We start from the raw sequence: 16,573 nt of genomic DNA, 5'->3' as shown, positions 1-16,573 counted from the left end.
AGGCAGCCAAACTATTACAACATGGTTTGTGATTGATATGCAAATTAGATATTGGATGGTTACTGAGAGCGATGATGTCACGTTTATGCCCCTTTTAAGGGCGGGGTGGGTTCCCCTAATCTCTTGAAAACCATTTTTAAAATACTTGCGCATTTAATAAAAAATATTAAAAAATATTTTAGGTATAAAAAGTCATGTTTAATCGCTTAAATTATTTTAAAAAACACTGCAGCCACCCTTTAAAGTAAACTTAGTTTTGGTCAAGTAATACAAACTTACCTTTTTATGAAGTTGTGCTATGCAGTCTGCAAACCAGTCAAAGCTAGAAACACTGCGACACACCCATATAAAGTACAATCTGCGTAACTTGGTTTTGTGTTGACTATCCTCTCTGTAGAATGGAGTAATCCAATATACCTGGTCAATCAAGTGCAAATGGGGCTTTGTGCACTGTTAACAACACCGAGGTTCCTTTAACTACCACATAATTGCATTGATGTTTGTATAAGCTGTTTGTACAACTCTTGTATGAATCAATCAGTTCTCAGGCAAAGCTGCCTACATGTATATACTGTACATGTGTATTGCACACTAACATAGACTATATACAGGGTATGCAGAACACTGTCAAAATGTTCTAAAATCATTCCCAGTACCACTTTCAAGTCTTCACAAGGCCGGCCCTTCCAACAATGTATCAGAATGCATGCAGAATCTAGCTACGCCTCTCTCGTCAGTGTGGTTAACGGTTAATTAATGTCTTTGAGAATTTAACATGGTTGATTAAACTTAAGTATTTTCAGTTGCCTCAAGAAAATAAATCATGTACATTCTCTTTTAAAAGCCTCTTTTTTTCTCTCTCTCTCTTTCATTCAAAAATCTTAAACTAAAGCAGATAAAAAATGTGTAAAAAGTTTCTCAACTTGAAACTGTTTTGGAATAAATGTTACTTACAGAAGTGAATTTAAAACTGCAGCAAATGGAGTGACACCAACTCCTCCAGCTATGCATATACTGGTGTCATAGCGAAACACATCTTCACTAGCACTACCAAAAGGCCCATCAATGTACAATCTAAAATAAATAGGATTGGTATTATGGTTAGATAGAATTTAAAAATGATTTGGAGGAGGAAGAAACTTTTCCCATTTAATTGGTCTCTGTTTACTGAATAACTTCAATATTGTTCAATGGTGACTTGTAGAGATTCAACTTTCTGTTGTGTCCAAATGAGAGTGCTGCAGCCAGACATTTGGTCACCTTGCTAAAAAACATGGACGGATTCGATGTTCTTTATGAAAGTATGGGGACAGTTTTTTTTTTTTTTTCTCTAGCACTGTTTTCAAGAAAGTGTCACAGGTGACTTTTCTAGCATCTTTGCTAAATGTTGTCTATAAATCAACATGAGGGTCAAAAACCAAGCGAAGACCCTACCTTTTAATTCCCTTATTCTAAGGATCCATAGAAAGAGCATAGAGCAAGTGCAAATTTCAGTCCTACCTTGGTAGCTGAAGACATTCAGAATCACCCATTCCTGGCCCACAACTTTTCATTAATAAATTTCTAAGAGAGCCTGCAAACAAAAAGTAATTTAATTTTATTTCTTATATTTTTTATTTTTATTTAAATTTATCATGGTCTGAAAGACCATTTAATCCTAGACTAATTTGATAAAATTAATAGCTTGTGCACTAAGGACCTGATACTGAACCAACTATATACACATTGAGGTGAGTTATCTTGACTCAAAGTTAAACGGAATCAACACGTTATGGCCTCATGCTGGGAATTAAAAGACATGAACATATAAAAAATAACTAGAACATATCTTCAGTGTTTCACAAAGGACAAACTTAGAATTTTTATTTAATGAGTAATGAACTGTTGAACACGAGTTTCTCTTCGTGAAAACTGCGCGGGGAGGTCTGTGTCCCTTCAAAAAAACTAAGACTAAAAACGCAAAAGTGGGAGTTTATTAAGTGGTCCCTGTGCTAATTAGTGTAATTAGAAAAATAAAACAATTTAGCATCTAAAACTATGGGAAAATGTTTTGTGTCACTAATAACATACATTAAGTTAATAAAAAATGTTTTGCCAAAATGTGTGATTTTTTTGAAGAATTGCCTCTTCATGAAAACATTGACGATATGGAACCACTTATAATTTCATGAATCAAACTGAGTCCTGCTCCAAAGAACCTATGGTTGTGAACCTTCTGCCCAAGGGTCAAACTTCAGGACAAACCTTTCCTTACACTAAGCTGTAGCTAATCACAGAACTTACTTGTCCAGTCCCCCTTGATTCTGATATGAACAGTAAAAGTCCAGTTGCTTATTGATGGGCACTGTAAGGATCAAGTGAAAAGTCAGAAATCCTGTAACATTTCTACAACATTTCTATCAACGCTACAAATCAAAACGAACAGATGATCTTTTATTTTTACCAAAAAAAGAGTCCAACAGACATCACAGGATTATTAATTAATGTGATTTATGATTTATGTTCTTGTATTTGACGGGCAATATTTCTCTACAGGATTTGATTTAAGGTCTGTGAGATTTTGCAATAAACTAATCGTGTTTTTTCCTCCTGATAATTACTGTACCATGAATGCAAGTATTGTAGCATAATATTATAAGTTCACACAAGCGTGAATGGAATATGGAAAAATATAGCACTTCTGCGTCCCATATCCAACGAGGCTGAAGGCCGAGTTGGACATGGGACGCAGACGCGCTAAAATTCTGTGTATTCCACGAGCGCGCATGTTATAACGAATTTATCTTCCAGTCTCACGTAAAACTCGCATAGTTTAAAATTTCAGAACGTTACTTCGCGACGAACAACATGCACGCACACAAAGTTTATAATGTAATTTTTGCACTGTCCGTATATTAGCGTGACGCATTGCTATCACAATACGCACTGTGTAATAAAAACAGAGGAAGTTGTATACAAAACAGAGGAAGTAGTATATATGTTTTTATCCCCTAATAGTTTGAGCATCTGATTGGTGGATTAGCGCGTACTGGAAGATAATGATAAAGATGATTATTAACAAGGCATTTTGCAAAATATGGAGGAATTCCAGGATTTATTTGGTAGAACCCTGACAATATTTTGGAAGTTAATCGGCAAAATAATCCATCAAGTTGAGAAACACTTTAGATGAATGTAAAGCCATTTTGAGGTGAAAATGTTAAAATACCCAATGTCTTTTGCAATGACTTTCCTTAGCGCATCAACACTGAATTGTACAGTCCTCTGTCTAAGACACTGTAGCTATTGTTTATGAATTGGAACACATTAAGTGTATTCTTACTCACAATGTATATGTAGTAAGGCTTAGCCAATCTGGAGGTTGCTACAAGTACAAGCTAACCTAACCAGACAGAAACTGTTGTTATAATCAGAGCAATATTCAACTGGGAGTCACAACTGGCTGGATTTCTTACCCTTGTTATTGTGAATGGATGCCATTCAAAACGTGACACTAATGGACATTGTAGCATAACATACTGCAAGAGAGGGTGAAAAAGAAATACTGACTAATTATATTGTGGTCGATTTGTTATCAAACACTACCTCTTTATATGGCACAAACCTGGGAGAACACTTGTGGCTCAACAAGTTTAAAGGACTTTAAAATTTTAAATATTTTAAAATACCAGAATAAAAATTGCAAAACATTTTCTGACTCAGTTTAACATGCATTTAATATTAAATTAAAAAACACAAGACCAAAGTCTGGTCATACATTTACTGACCCGACACTAAAACTAATGCCATCTGGCCTCAAATCCAGTGTAAAATTTGAGCTCTGCTTAATTATTAGTATGATTCTTTCCAATTAATAAGGCACTTGCTTTGAAATATTATTACCCTTTCATGAAATGTGCTTACAGTGTACTATCTGTGTTGTTTTGTTAGAGTTGTTACTGACTTAATATAATAGCCTTCATGTGGCTTGTGATGCAAACTGATACTTTACCCTTTTGATATTTTATGGCAAGAAGCATCTTTTATTAAACAATTTTAAAACCAAAACAAACACTAATACTCCTGTTCATCAAGTCAAGAAATATTTCTGAATCCATCTCATTTCTTTATCAGTTATGTATCAACTCCTTAGCAGTATGCAGCACCAACAACCAAAAATGTCACACAGTGTTGCATAATTTTTCCAATTCTTATTTAGAGCACCATAAGCTTAACCCTAACGGCAACAAGGGGCCCCATACATGCTAGGAATCAAAACAAAACAAATTTTCCAGGCATACCTCAAAGTTGGAAAAAGATTAATAACCCCAATGTAATAACAATACACACTATTTCAACAATCTCCGATTGTCAAATAACTTGTCATACAACAACATTTCAGTAAGACCCTTAAAAAAAATATTGACAGTTTGGGCTGTTGTTCAGTCACTTTCTAGTGGGGTGGGTATACCCAATGTTCAAATAAACACAAGACATACAAAGTCTATTGGAAATATGATGGGAACCAACCTGTCCTGGAAGAGCCTTCAACTTATCCACATGTAACTCCAACTCCATGACATCACACGCTTGGAACCGAACAGCTGTTATAGTTACACTTTGATAGCTTTTGAAGAATCTCCATATTCTCTCAAAAATATATAAACCAGCGGGGAGTACTAGAAAACACCATGTCTAAGGAGAGAAGAAATCAAGGTTTAAAAGCCACATCAAAATAACAAATCAAAGTGAACTGTAACGTCTAATCCAAGCAACTAGACACTTCAAGAAGGGTGGGGGACTACTACATCCAGTAGTTTTTAAACTACATTTCCTCACTGGAGAGCAAAACCCAAATGCTCCATCCTGAAACCATTTATTTTCTCTTCATTTTGATGTGATATGATGTAAAAATGTTACATCACTAAGAGAAGGGGTTTCCCCCTGGTATTAAAGTGGCACCTTGTAAACCCCTATATAAGGTGCTACATAAAATGTATCATAATTCAAAAACTTCAAAACCCTGTTTTCAAAGAAACAACAAACACTTTTGTGAACACCAAAAGAATCATTTTAACATTGGAGGTGTTTGTGTGTGTGTTGGGGTGGGGCATACAAGCTGTTTTGAGTTAAGTTTTATTTTACTTGAACACTACTTCTCTGCATCCAGATATAATATTTGCCAGCCAGTCCTGGGGAGGAATGAGCTACTTAATCCATAGCATGTCATCAGCCATTGGTGGCGTGTCATGGCCTAGCGATTAAGAGCACTTGATTTAAACTCTGGTGTTTCTGATTAGCAGAGTGTGGGTTTGAGTCCCAGTCGTTACACCTGTGTCCTTACTTACGCAAGAAACTTAACACGATGGAACGTCCTTCGGATGGGACGTACAGCAGTTTGTCTAGTGTTTTGTGTAAGGCACGTAAAAGAACCCAGTGCAATGATCATAAAGAGAAGGGGTTCGCCCCAGTGATCCTGGTTTGATTGGCAGCATATTGCGCCACAGCACCTTGTAAACCACTACATGGTGCTACGTAAAAGGAGTAGGTCTTATTGTAGTCCCACATACCTTGCAGGAAAATATTGAATGCTGAAGCGCCTTGAGCATCACTGTCAAGTGAGGGATATGCATGCCATATAAGAAGCCAATATTAGTATTATTGATCCATCAGGATTAAGTGACTTACATCGGATCTATGTGAAACAAAAGCAGGTTTCTCTTGACATATCATGGTGGTATTCTTGTCCATGTCTACTCCATGTTGGTTTGGTTCTGGTTCCGCAGCGGGTATGGGTGTGTCTATACAGCCCGGTGTATGCATATTCAGATTATACTGCTCTTTTAAGACACCTCTGAAGTAAAAACAATTTATTTATTATAATGACAACATTACTGTACAGGGTTGGCTTTATTCACTACAAATGTTTTAGTTTGTTGCAGTTATTTTTTTAACGAAATAATGAATTATCAGACAAAGGTTTTTTTTAAATAATGTGAAGCAATGACATTTTCAAGGGTAGTTTTATCTTGTTCACTTCCCACTGGTATATTGCATTCACATGTATCAAATGCATGAGGGCCCAATATTTAAAACATGCAATAATGAAACGGTGTGTTACATTCAGGCTTTTTTTTTTTTAACCCTTACCAGTATTTGAAGAGGTTTGCTTTTGGTACAAGGTTGCAAACAGGTGAATGGAGCAAGAGACTTTGTTTAAAAAGGAGCTTCATGTATTTTACAAAGGAGGCTGGGTGTGAGTTTCTTTACATCAAATTATATATAATGGAGCCTATGGCACTGGATACACCTACAACTATGTTCTCCATGCTGCAAGCAAATCGGACAAATGATTTACCACCATACACATTATAGTGACTTCAGGCCTGACTGCTTCGTTTCCTTAAAAGGGCAAGGGCCACAAGGCATTTTCTCCTCCGTCACCCAATGAGGAAATTGTAAGTTTTTACTGGAGCATTTCAAGGACACCAATTAGGGCACTGTATGGGGGCATAAGAGGCAATCGCCTTCGAGGCTTGTGCTTTCAACAAACTACAGTGGAATGGTCCCAACCAATTTCATCGACTATCATACCTATCAAATCATGACTCAAATTAATTGATGACAAATCTGTCAAATTTCTGTAGAAAACCATTATAACAATGAATTTGAAACTTCACTTACCCTAATGAGTGGGCTATAAGTAGTGCATAGAACACAAAGAAAAATTGATGGCAGTACCAGAACAACTCGTGTCTTGATGTCCTGTGATGTAAAGTAAAGAAATGTCACATAGAATGTCAGGCAATCCCTAAACAAGAACAGAAAATAAATAGTTGTAGAGAGTATTTTGTTCCAAGCGAACAGGAAACAGCAAAATATGCACTTAAACATAACATTTTGTGGCTGCATGACTGGAATTTAATATTTGAGCGAGCAAAGTCATTTTCATTTTTTCAAGGACACTTACTGGAAAATATTGAAGTCTATGAGACACTTTTGAAGGGGCAAAGGGGCAAAGGGGCAACGGGGCCATCTCTTTAATTATTGGATGTTATTTTCATTGAAAACTAGAGAATGGGAATGAATTTACTTTTGCAAACACATTGATGTATTATACTTTTGGCAAAAACAAAATCTGGAGCGAGACTATACCTCCCAACAATGAGCAATTATTCCCTTGAGTTGACCACATGATTGAATGAGCCACAGGATGCCCTGTGGTTGATTTGATTTCATCAACAGTAAACGCGGGGTGTCTCAATTAAGAAGGCTGCCCATCGAGTTCAATTAAACCTTATTAAGTTGTTTTAGAGATTTGTCACACCATAAACTTGCAAAGTTCTGGACTTGTGTTTATCAAGCAAAATTGGTTGATTAGAGCTAACATTTGAGAACTCACAGATTACAAAGTATCTTGAGGACCCTTAATAGTTGTAGGCATATTGCGCCACAGCACCTTGTAAATCGGTACATGGTGCTATGAAGGAGGTCTCATACTTCAAAACATAGCTCCACATACCTTGCAGGGAAAATTACTAAGTTCTTTAATAAGCCCCTAGGGTGTGATAAAACGCTATATAAGAACCTAGTCTTACTATTAATTATCCACTTCTGACCAGTCTGAGAATTTAGCATTTGAAGACCTTGGGCCACATACCAATTGCTTGATTGTCATATTATTTAAAATCCATGTAAGCATGATTACTCAGATAACACTTAAACTACTGGTACTTTTGAAACTAGCACAGTCGAGATCATTTCACATATATTCTTAATACATTTTTAAGCAAGTCCTTTTTTAGGCCAGGACACAACTTCAAAAACTTTCATAAAAGCTATGTGGGACATCACATATACACTGCCTGCTGATTGCTCTTGTGCTAAGCAACTTTGCCTGCTTAAAGGTACTGGACACCTTTGGTAAGTGTCAAAGACCAGTATTCTCACCTGGTGTATCCCAAATTATGCATACAATAACAAATCTGTGCAAGTTTTGACTCAATTGGTCATCAAATTGCAAGAGAATAATGACAGAAAAAACACCCTTGATGCACAAATAAAAGGCTTGTGGCCAGAATATTCGAGTGAGAAATTACCTCTTTCTCAAAACATTACTACATTACTTAAGGGGGAGCCGTTTCTCACTAATTGTTAATACTTTCAACAGCTCTCCGTGGCTCGTTATCCAAGTAAGTTTTTATGCTTACAATTTTTTTGAGTAATAACCAATAGTGTCCAGTGCCTTTAGCAGTTAAAATATATAAATAATTAGGAAATTGTGTCCAGCTGGCTTTTCCTAGTTACCTTACAGCTCGGCAGGACGTTAGGACGATTGCCGCCAATATAATGAGCATAAGGCAGCCTGTTATTCCAGGCACTGTAACAAAATAAAACAATATACAGACAATCAAACATCATTCCAACAGTGCCAAAGGTCTATATCCAAGGTCTATACAAGAAAACCAATTTTATTCAGTTTCAAACACTGTTTCCACAACCATCAAAATCAAAGTTAACAAAGGGGTTCGGTTAGCAATATTAGGACACAGTTGGTAATTATTTATGGCACTAAAAATTACCCCCTCCACCCAAAAGCGTTAAACAACAACAACACTCCAACAAACAAACAAACTTCTAAACAAACAAACAAACAAACAAACAAACACACCAACACCCCAACGAACGAACGAACGAACGGACGAACGAACGAACGAACAAACGAACGAACGAACGAACGAACAAACGAACGAACAAACGAACGAACGAACGAATGAACAAACAAACAAACAAACAAACAAACATACACTATTGTTTATGTTAAGTACACATGTGAACAATTGAACAGTTGACCTTCAATTTTATTAATGTTGTGGGGCTGTTTGTATTGGTTTGTTTTGTTTCTGAAAGAGGGAAATAAATTCAAAATGACAATGATGTAATTATATTTGACGCACCTGTTGTGAAAATTATCCTGCAAGGGTTCTGTGTAGAAGAGAAAAATGCAATAATTAAATATTAAATAACTAACAATTTAACAAAAAATAAGCAGTTTGAATACCCTCAACTCTGGGAGTAATGTGTATATTATTTGAACTAACAAAAAAAATAGTGAAATGATTAGTTTTATTGTTTGCAAAAAGAAACCAAAACCCACCTCACCGAGATACTGCGCTACATTTACATCTGGAATATTAACATTGAAACGATTGGAGAAATGTACAGCATTGAAGAAATGAGCAACACAGTGAACAGCTGCAAAGAACAAGCACAGATAATTGTGATAACAAGTAGATTTGTAATTTTTATATTACAACAAATTTATTAGTTTGATTCTGATCAATAATATGAAACTTTTGTTGATTACAAACAATAGTGCCTATTGCTTACATAATCATATACAAAATATTTCAAGTTCTGCAAGAAAACAAACAGCTGAAACATTGCCAAAACTAGTGCAATAGCATTTAAAGGTACTTGGCAATTGTCAAAAACAGTGTTCTCACTTGGTGCAACAAGGGTGTTTTTCTTTCATTATTTGTTTGCAACTTCGATGACGCCGTTGAGCCCAATTTGTTCACAGGTTGGTTATTTTATGCCAAATTATGTTTGGATACACCAAGTTATAATACTTTTTTTTGACAATCAAAAGTGTATGCAGTGCCTTTAAAGACAAGAAATTACAGAAAGTGTTTATGTCTTATGAGTCAAGCTGTCAGTTTGTATGCATGGACTCACCACCCACCATCTGACCCTTTTAAAACGTTTCTGACAATAGATCAAATTGTGAGACACCCAACTCAAAACTCGAAGGTCAGAGGGCAAATTCATAGACATAGGGTCGAAAGTAATCTCGAGTAATAATGATACACAACTCTATTAATGTCAAAATAAAAGGAGTAGAAAATTTACAATTATGAGTGTGACTTGACGGCGCCACTGTACTTATAGCACTTGAAAGAAAGGTTCAAGTTTGGAATGACTGTTGTATGTTTGTTGATTGTAGGAGTTAAGGCTCACAGGGAGCCTTATAGCTTCCTTCCTCCACTCCATGATTATAGTTTCTAGAAGTAGGAGAACCAACTGACTAATAACAACTACTTTTGACATTCAATTAAACCATTTATAGTTCTGACGAAAGACAGATAAGGCCAAATCAAAAACAAAACATGGTAAGTGTCCTCCTTTTTTTTTTAAGGTAGGAGGATTTTTTGTTTGTTTTGAATGGCCGCCCAACACATTTTTTAATCAAATGGCTGAGCTATTATTTTTCAACATGATTTTTTGCTGAGATCGTTAAAATATATCATCTTTTTGTTGTTAAAAACAAAACAGAAAAAGCCTAGGCGGCCTCTCAAAAGGGAGCGATCGGGGACGCTAAGCATGTTTTTACTTTTATTTGGCCTAATACCCTAATAGTCACATTAACTGAGAGTAGGGCTAGTCTTTATGTTATTGAACAATTGGAGTTTAAAAGTCATGTTTTTGTTTTTGTTTACTTGACGAATAAACAATTCAATTCAAATCAATGTTAATGTTAGATTAAAAATTTCACAACAGGATAATTCTAGTGAGGTTTTTGATTGGAAACAAAAAAAAGCTCATAAAAGGTCCATTTCGTTTCTTTTTTGCGTGTTTGTGATGATCCAAACATGGCGTGCTGGTGAGACAACTTTAATTGCTTTATTGTGATAGCCTATAAACAAGCACACTATTTATCCTTTGCGACCTTGCTTTTTCATTCTAAATGAACACCTATTGTATATGGTTGTGATAATAGCCCTTGGTTTAACAACCCGTTAAAATGTCATTCAAAAGAAAACCAATGCCTTTTGAAACATACGGAACTGACTTACCTGTTCCTGCACAAATGAAGACGGCTATAACGATGTGTACAAATCGACTTCTGTCCAAGCATTTCCTTGTGGTTCGGTGGACCTATGGGAGCAGATTTTTGAATTAACAGACCATTCCTGTCATTATTATTGAGTGACACCAAGTACTTCATTTGATAAAGGACACACGAAAAGGGGCTTACTATTGAATTGAATTGAATTGAATTTAATGGTTTATTTATTCGTCAAGTATATAAAAATACATGAAATTTACAATCCTATTGTACAGCAACACATAAAATATGAAAAGGTAAAATAAGCATGGAGGTAGAGCTCCATGCTATATAAGCGTACGATACCCGTTAATTTCCATAAGACTTGTTCCGTATTTCATCTATAGAGCACCCACCCTGACCCTGACCATTAGATAATTTGACTCGCTGGATGTCAGCTACTTCGTTCCTTTGCCATTTAGAACCGAACCAAATTGGTCACGCTACTTGCAACCGTAATAAAATACCATGCATGCCATAAATAAAAGGAACTTACAATAATAAAAACAAACAAAAACATTTTCGTTATTTATAAAGGTTCAAGTGTTTTGAAGAAGTCAGTAAGTCACTGAAATAGTCCCGAAACGGTGACATCTTCAAGCACGTGATGTTTGAATGACTTCTCAAAATGATTATGCAAAAATATAAGACCTTCTTATTTCTTTGAATAGATGATGCCACACAAATTGTATTTGGTATTTTGTTCAACCAAACTATTTTCCACAGCACTTTTATGGTCATGAATGTAAATTTTCTCAGAAAAAAATACATCATTTGTTTAAATTGTATTAAGTTTGTGTGTTTAGATTGTTTGTGACAACCGGTTGCAACCATCCAGTACCCGTGAACTTTTGATTCTAATTGTCCGTGTTGGTTTTAGCGGTGACGCCGTAAGAACCACAGTGAAAGACACGATGATCAAGGACATTAACAATCAATCAAGAAAATACTACGGTATCATAACGTACACATTACACTGCAGGAAGGTTAACATTCTTTAAGCACGATTAGCAATGAACTAGTCACTAAACGTAAACCACTTTGTCTGACCTCTTTTGTGGTCTTATTTTTAAGACGAGTGTTGGCATTGTACTCAGATTTAGTGGCATTTATTACATGCATGATTAATGATGGTTAGACTGCTGACTGTGAAGGCAACACACTTGCACAACTTCATATAACAGCATAAAACACCCAGAAACTTACATGCACATACATTCACACTCGAGCGCCCTTTGAAAGAAAAACTATTACCATTTTGTTTAATTTCGTTGTAAAGAATTTTTTTAAAAGGACGATGTAAATGAAAACGATGTGTTTTGCAACTAACTGCGACGTTGTTTCTTTTAATCTTCGCAGGGGTTAATTTTGTAAGGGTGCCATCTGATATTTTTTATGATAAAGATAGGCCTACTGATGTATTTTGTAATAAAACATTCCCATCATATCATTTCAAACATTAACATTCAGACAACAAAACAAACCGTACGCGCGACACGCTCAATGAGTATTCATAAAATTGTTCAGCAAAGTGAATATGTGATCGTTTTTGGGTGGTTTTGGGGGTGTTTTTTTTTTTGGGGGGGGGGGGCGGGGGGTAAATGTTCGTTTCTAAATGTTTGTAAATACATCGCTAAATGCCGGTAAATATCATCAACGTCCTGCGAATGTTCCGATTAATAATAAAATCTTCCTGTAGCCGTAAGCGGCGGGTTACGTGCGTTGTTGGGCAGATAATAAGTTACATTTCAGAAAAAGAGACATACGGTACTTCGAGAAACTCTTACAGGGCGCACTTTCTCGAGTTATTTTCCGTCTGCAAAAATTAAAATACATTTTCGCTGCACCAAAACTTTAAATGTTTGGTTGCAGCGGTGGGATTAAACATAGATAAGGTGCACATGACACAGTTTTTTCACAATGTTCCGATTCAAATGCATATCATTGGCAGATTAGGGATAAAATAACAAGCCGAGATGCCATCCCCTAAAACAGTCACGATCCCTGCCGATGATAACATGAAGGACTTTCTAATGAAAGGTCTATATCACTTCTAGATTTCCTTGACCACAGACTCAGCACAAGGTATCTAGTATTGACGTATGGCTCCTCATCCCCAATCATAAAACACTCTCATATTGAAAGTATTGTATGTATAATCCCAAATAGTTCCGTGGATCGTATATATAACTTACATGTTTAGAACTCCTGATCAGTGACAGCACACATCTGCACATTGGTAGCAAGATTGTAGCACAATTAAGATTAAGCACGGCTGCTGAACCCCTCGAAAAACAAAGCCCAAGCTGCAAAACGAAATCAATGTTAAACAATATGGTATCATCCAAGCAGGTGTAGGGAACCTAGACATTGGTATAAAGGTATCATTTGCATAATATTGAAAAGTAATCTGTTTATTAAAAATCACGTTTTAATTTGTCAGTGTTTTTGCGCTTGACTGCTAATGTCGCAAATAGAAACAGCTCGCATGCTGTGTTGACTTGGACAATACTATAGGGCCAATTCATACCGAAGAAGTTGAATAAAATATTATCACTTTTGTAATAAAAGTGCTTTCCTATTTAAACTTTGCATTTCCCTGATAACTAAACGAAACTGCACTCTGTGCTGCCTGTAGCCCAAATCCAAGGTCGTCAGAAAACATACAATCAAAATAATTTAAAAAGAAGTCTGGCACGAATGGTTTGTCTGATGAGGACAAAACAAAATGTTGTCCTTTTTACATTTGCGAAGTTCAATCATCAAATAAGGGTTTTTATTGTAACATGTCAGATACTGATTCAAATGTTTGGTTTCATGAGTCAGGTTTTGTTTCTGAAACACCGAAAACTCTCTTTACAATTTGAGCCAGCCATAATTAAAATATCATGTTCATAACGGCAAGACTATGTGCCTATTTTTTTTTACTTTTCTTTTTTTAAGGTGCAACTTCGCTCTCAATGGGCCGGATAAATAAAAACTAGCAATTACTTATCAAGTTAAAGGTCCAGCATTAGCAAGAAGACAGAAAAGTAAAAGATCGGGCATGAACATTTTGCTCGCTGGATTACCTTTCACTTATAGACATATAAATAAAAACGACATTTTACTAACATACTGTAGCAATTACTTGTATTTTTACAAGCTACTGTATGAGGAGCTTGATATTTTACTTGAACAACAGTGTTGCATATGGCTCGGTATCGGGTCAGTATTAAAGGGTTATATTTCCCTTGGCCTAATGATCCAACTATAAATGTTACTTATACATTTGTTGTGTACTTTAATTGCTCTAAAAGAACCAATCTCTGGAGCTCTGGCGTGGAGAGGCTGACTGTTTCCTCATAGCCACTGCCGCCATCAAAAACTAAACTAAGTGGAAACTGCCCCGCCTGCATTTCAGTTAATCGCTATTGATCAGCGAGTCCATGCCTCTATTGTTATACTCCTGAATATCCCGCTATTGTGCTTTTCTCCGACCACTTACTAATCCGTTCAAGTAAATGGTGTTTTTCCAGTAAAAGGTTATTTATAGAGATTTGAGAAAATTCTCATGCCTGATCTTAAACTTATCGACATTTTTGTTAATGCTGGCCTTTACACGGCCCAGTATCTTGTGAAACTATCAGGTAATAGTAAAATGTCGGTTTTATTTACATCTCAATAAGAAGAGTCCCTCAAGCATTGATTTTACCTACTAGTTCGACCAATTACTAGCAATATTAAGGCTTACTTTTATTTATAAGGATTTAAGTAAAAGACTAGTAAAAGCATATGCTAGTTTTTATTTATCTGGCCCATAGTCACTGCTTTGTGTTGCTGCACTGATGCCTTATGGGTTCGAAGTGAACATTACAACTGCACTTTCCAGATTCATGCCGAACGTGACGTGAACAAACAATCCGCACAAAGACATTACTTCAAGAGGATGTGTTCAAACTTTGAAGGTGCTCTACTGCTAGACTTTGTCTAGTCTGAAACGTGAATATTTACCAGGAACAAAAGTATTAGTTTCAGCGCCCACTCCATCAATTGCAGCATAGTTAAATTATCTGTCTTATGACCGGACACTGAAACTAAACGTTACCAGGTAACGTTGCGATGACAGCATGAGTGCCAATAACCAAGTATTATGAAATGTTGACGATTGGTGTCAACAACATATTATAAATAATAGGCCTACATGAATACAAAAACAAACACAAATTTAATATTTATATATTTGTTTGTTTAAATAAATAAATAAACAAATAAATAAGGGAATCAATGTGTGGTAAAGAGGTTTTCAACTAGCGGTTTCATCCCAACGAGGCCTGGTTCTTGACGACTAGTTGAAAACCGATTCAACACACTTTGATTCCCATTCCTAAATACCATTTCGGTCAAAAAACATCAACACTTTTGGTCAACAAGTAAAATAAATGGGAATTTTTTAATTGTTCAATGATTTCTTTCAGCACAACACCCCTCCAGCTATGAAATGGTTAAGGCCCTCCGCCGCCCTCGGGTAAAGAACTCCTTATAAGGGAATGCTGTGCGCGTCGCGCGTATAATGTCTAAAGTACACAACTGTCCCGGCCGTTGCTCTCGACCAATAGGAATGAAGAAACTGTCTTATATAAGCACCGGTGCAAGCTCGCGTGCACGCCCATGTTTCAACACTTTTTACTGATCATAAACAAAGGTTTATACACACCCACGTGACGCGCTCTCCACCAATAGGAATAGCGAAACTACCTGAGGTATTTCTGAATATTCATTAAAATGTAACTTTCCTGTCCATTTACATAGGCTTCCCAACACAAGCACTATCTGGGCAAGCACTATCGGGGCATTTCCCTAGAGTTATTTAGTATGTTATTTCGTGATTTAATGTTAATTTGTATGCCTATTGTCAACAAGCGAAATGGAAATAATTTTTTATCAGTTTAATTTAAACTACTTTAATAATTCCAGGCAACACTCGTCCGGTTCAAAAAACCCAGATGTCTTAGAGTTTTGATTTAATTCAACAAATAGAATAAAAATCTGCTCTGTGCGCAAAATCTCTCACAAAACATACACTGGTAATTATTACGTGATTTCTCGACATTGAACAAGTTTCGTTTGATGAAATGACTTGTAGAATTTAGTTGTATCTCTGTAGTAATTTGAATAAAACCTTCATAAAAATGTTTACACCAATCTTTAATTTTGCTATATATAATAGCCGTGTAACAAGAAGTTGACACTTAACCTGTGTGCTTACCCCTAGAATACCACGCAAGTAGTAATACTTGGCTTCCATCTTGTATTGCATGTAGCTCCACCAAAACACTGCAAAATTGATGCCCGTCCATGTCACCTATGACAAAACACAAACAAGTTGCCTTTTAGTCTTCACATGGCTGGCACCAGTGTGTTTTTTTTTTTACAAAGTAGAAAGCAATTTCTAGTTCTAAGGCAATTAACATGTTGCATACGAAAAACTGCACTTATCAAATGAGGCTTTATAAGTTTCTAATATCTTAACACCGAAATATTTTTTTTCAAAATGTTTAGCTAAAGAAATTGACTAAAATGTTTATTGAACCGACAAATAAAGGAGAATGTTTTATACCTGTCACACTGGTTTCGTGTATTAGTTCTGTTCAAGCTCACTTGAATAATAAAAAGAAAACTTTTTAGATAATTAGGCTATGGTTTACTTTTCATTTAAATTGCAAC

General features: G+C 36.0%; 1 protein-coding gene across 1 annotated transcript in view; it reads right to left on the bottom strand.

Moving 5' to 3' along the window:
- Nucleotides 1-16,573, bottom strand: part of LOC139946985 (NADPH oxidase 4-like) — a 28,733-nt gene that overhangs the window by 2,797 nt on the left and 9,363 nt on the right. The window contains exons 2-15 of the mRNA XM_071944788.1: nucleotides 16,116-16,211; nucleotides 13,063-13,173; nucleotides 10,836-10,917; nucleotides 9,137-9,234; nucleotides 8,937-8,964; nucleotides 8,287-8,359; nucleotides 6,664-6,744; nucleotides 5,668-5,833; nucleotides 4,510-4,674; nucleotides 3,456-3,518; nucleotides 2,284-2,344; nucleotides 1,501-1,573; nucleotides 955-1,074; nucleotides 280-391 (exon numbers count right to left, since the gene is read on the bottom strand). Of these exons, the coding sequence (XP_071800889.1) occupies nucleotides 280-391; nucleotides 955-1,074; nucleotides 1,501-1,573; nucleotides 2,284-2,344; nucleotides 3,456-3,518; nucleotides 4,510-4,674; nucleotides 5,668-5,833; nucleotides 6,664-6,744; nucleotides 8,287-8,359; nucleotides 8,937-8,964; nucleotides 9,137-9,234; nucleotides 10,836-10,917; nucleotides 13,063-13,173; nucleotides 16,116-16,211 (1,329 nt within the window). The remainder of the gene's footprint in view (nucleotides 1-279; nucleotides 392-954; nucleotides 1,075-1,500; nucleotides 1,574-2,283; nucleotides 2,345-3,455; nucleotides 3,519-4,509; nucleotides 4,675-5,667; nucleotides 5,834-6,663; nucleotides 6,745-8,286; nucleotides 8,360-8,936; nucleotides 8,965-9,136; nucleotides 9,235-10,835; nucleotides 10,918-13,062; nucleotides 13,174-16,115; nucleotides 16,212-16,573) is intronic.

This window comes from Asterias amurensis, chromosome 14 (assembly GCF_032118995.1).
Source record: "Asterias amurensis chromosome 14, ASM3211899v1".
Lineage (NCBI taxonomy): Eukaryota > Metazoa > Echinodermata > Asteroidea > Forcipulatida > Asteriidae > Asterias > Asterias amurensis.
Note: the sequence above shows the minus strand (reverse complement) of the source record. Positions and strands in the feature narration are given on the sequence as shown.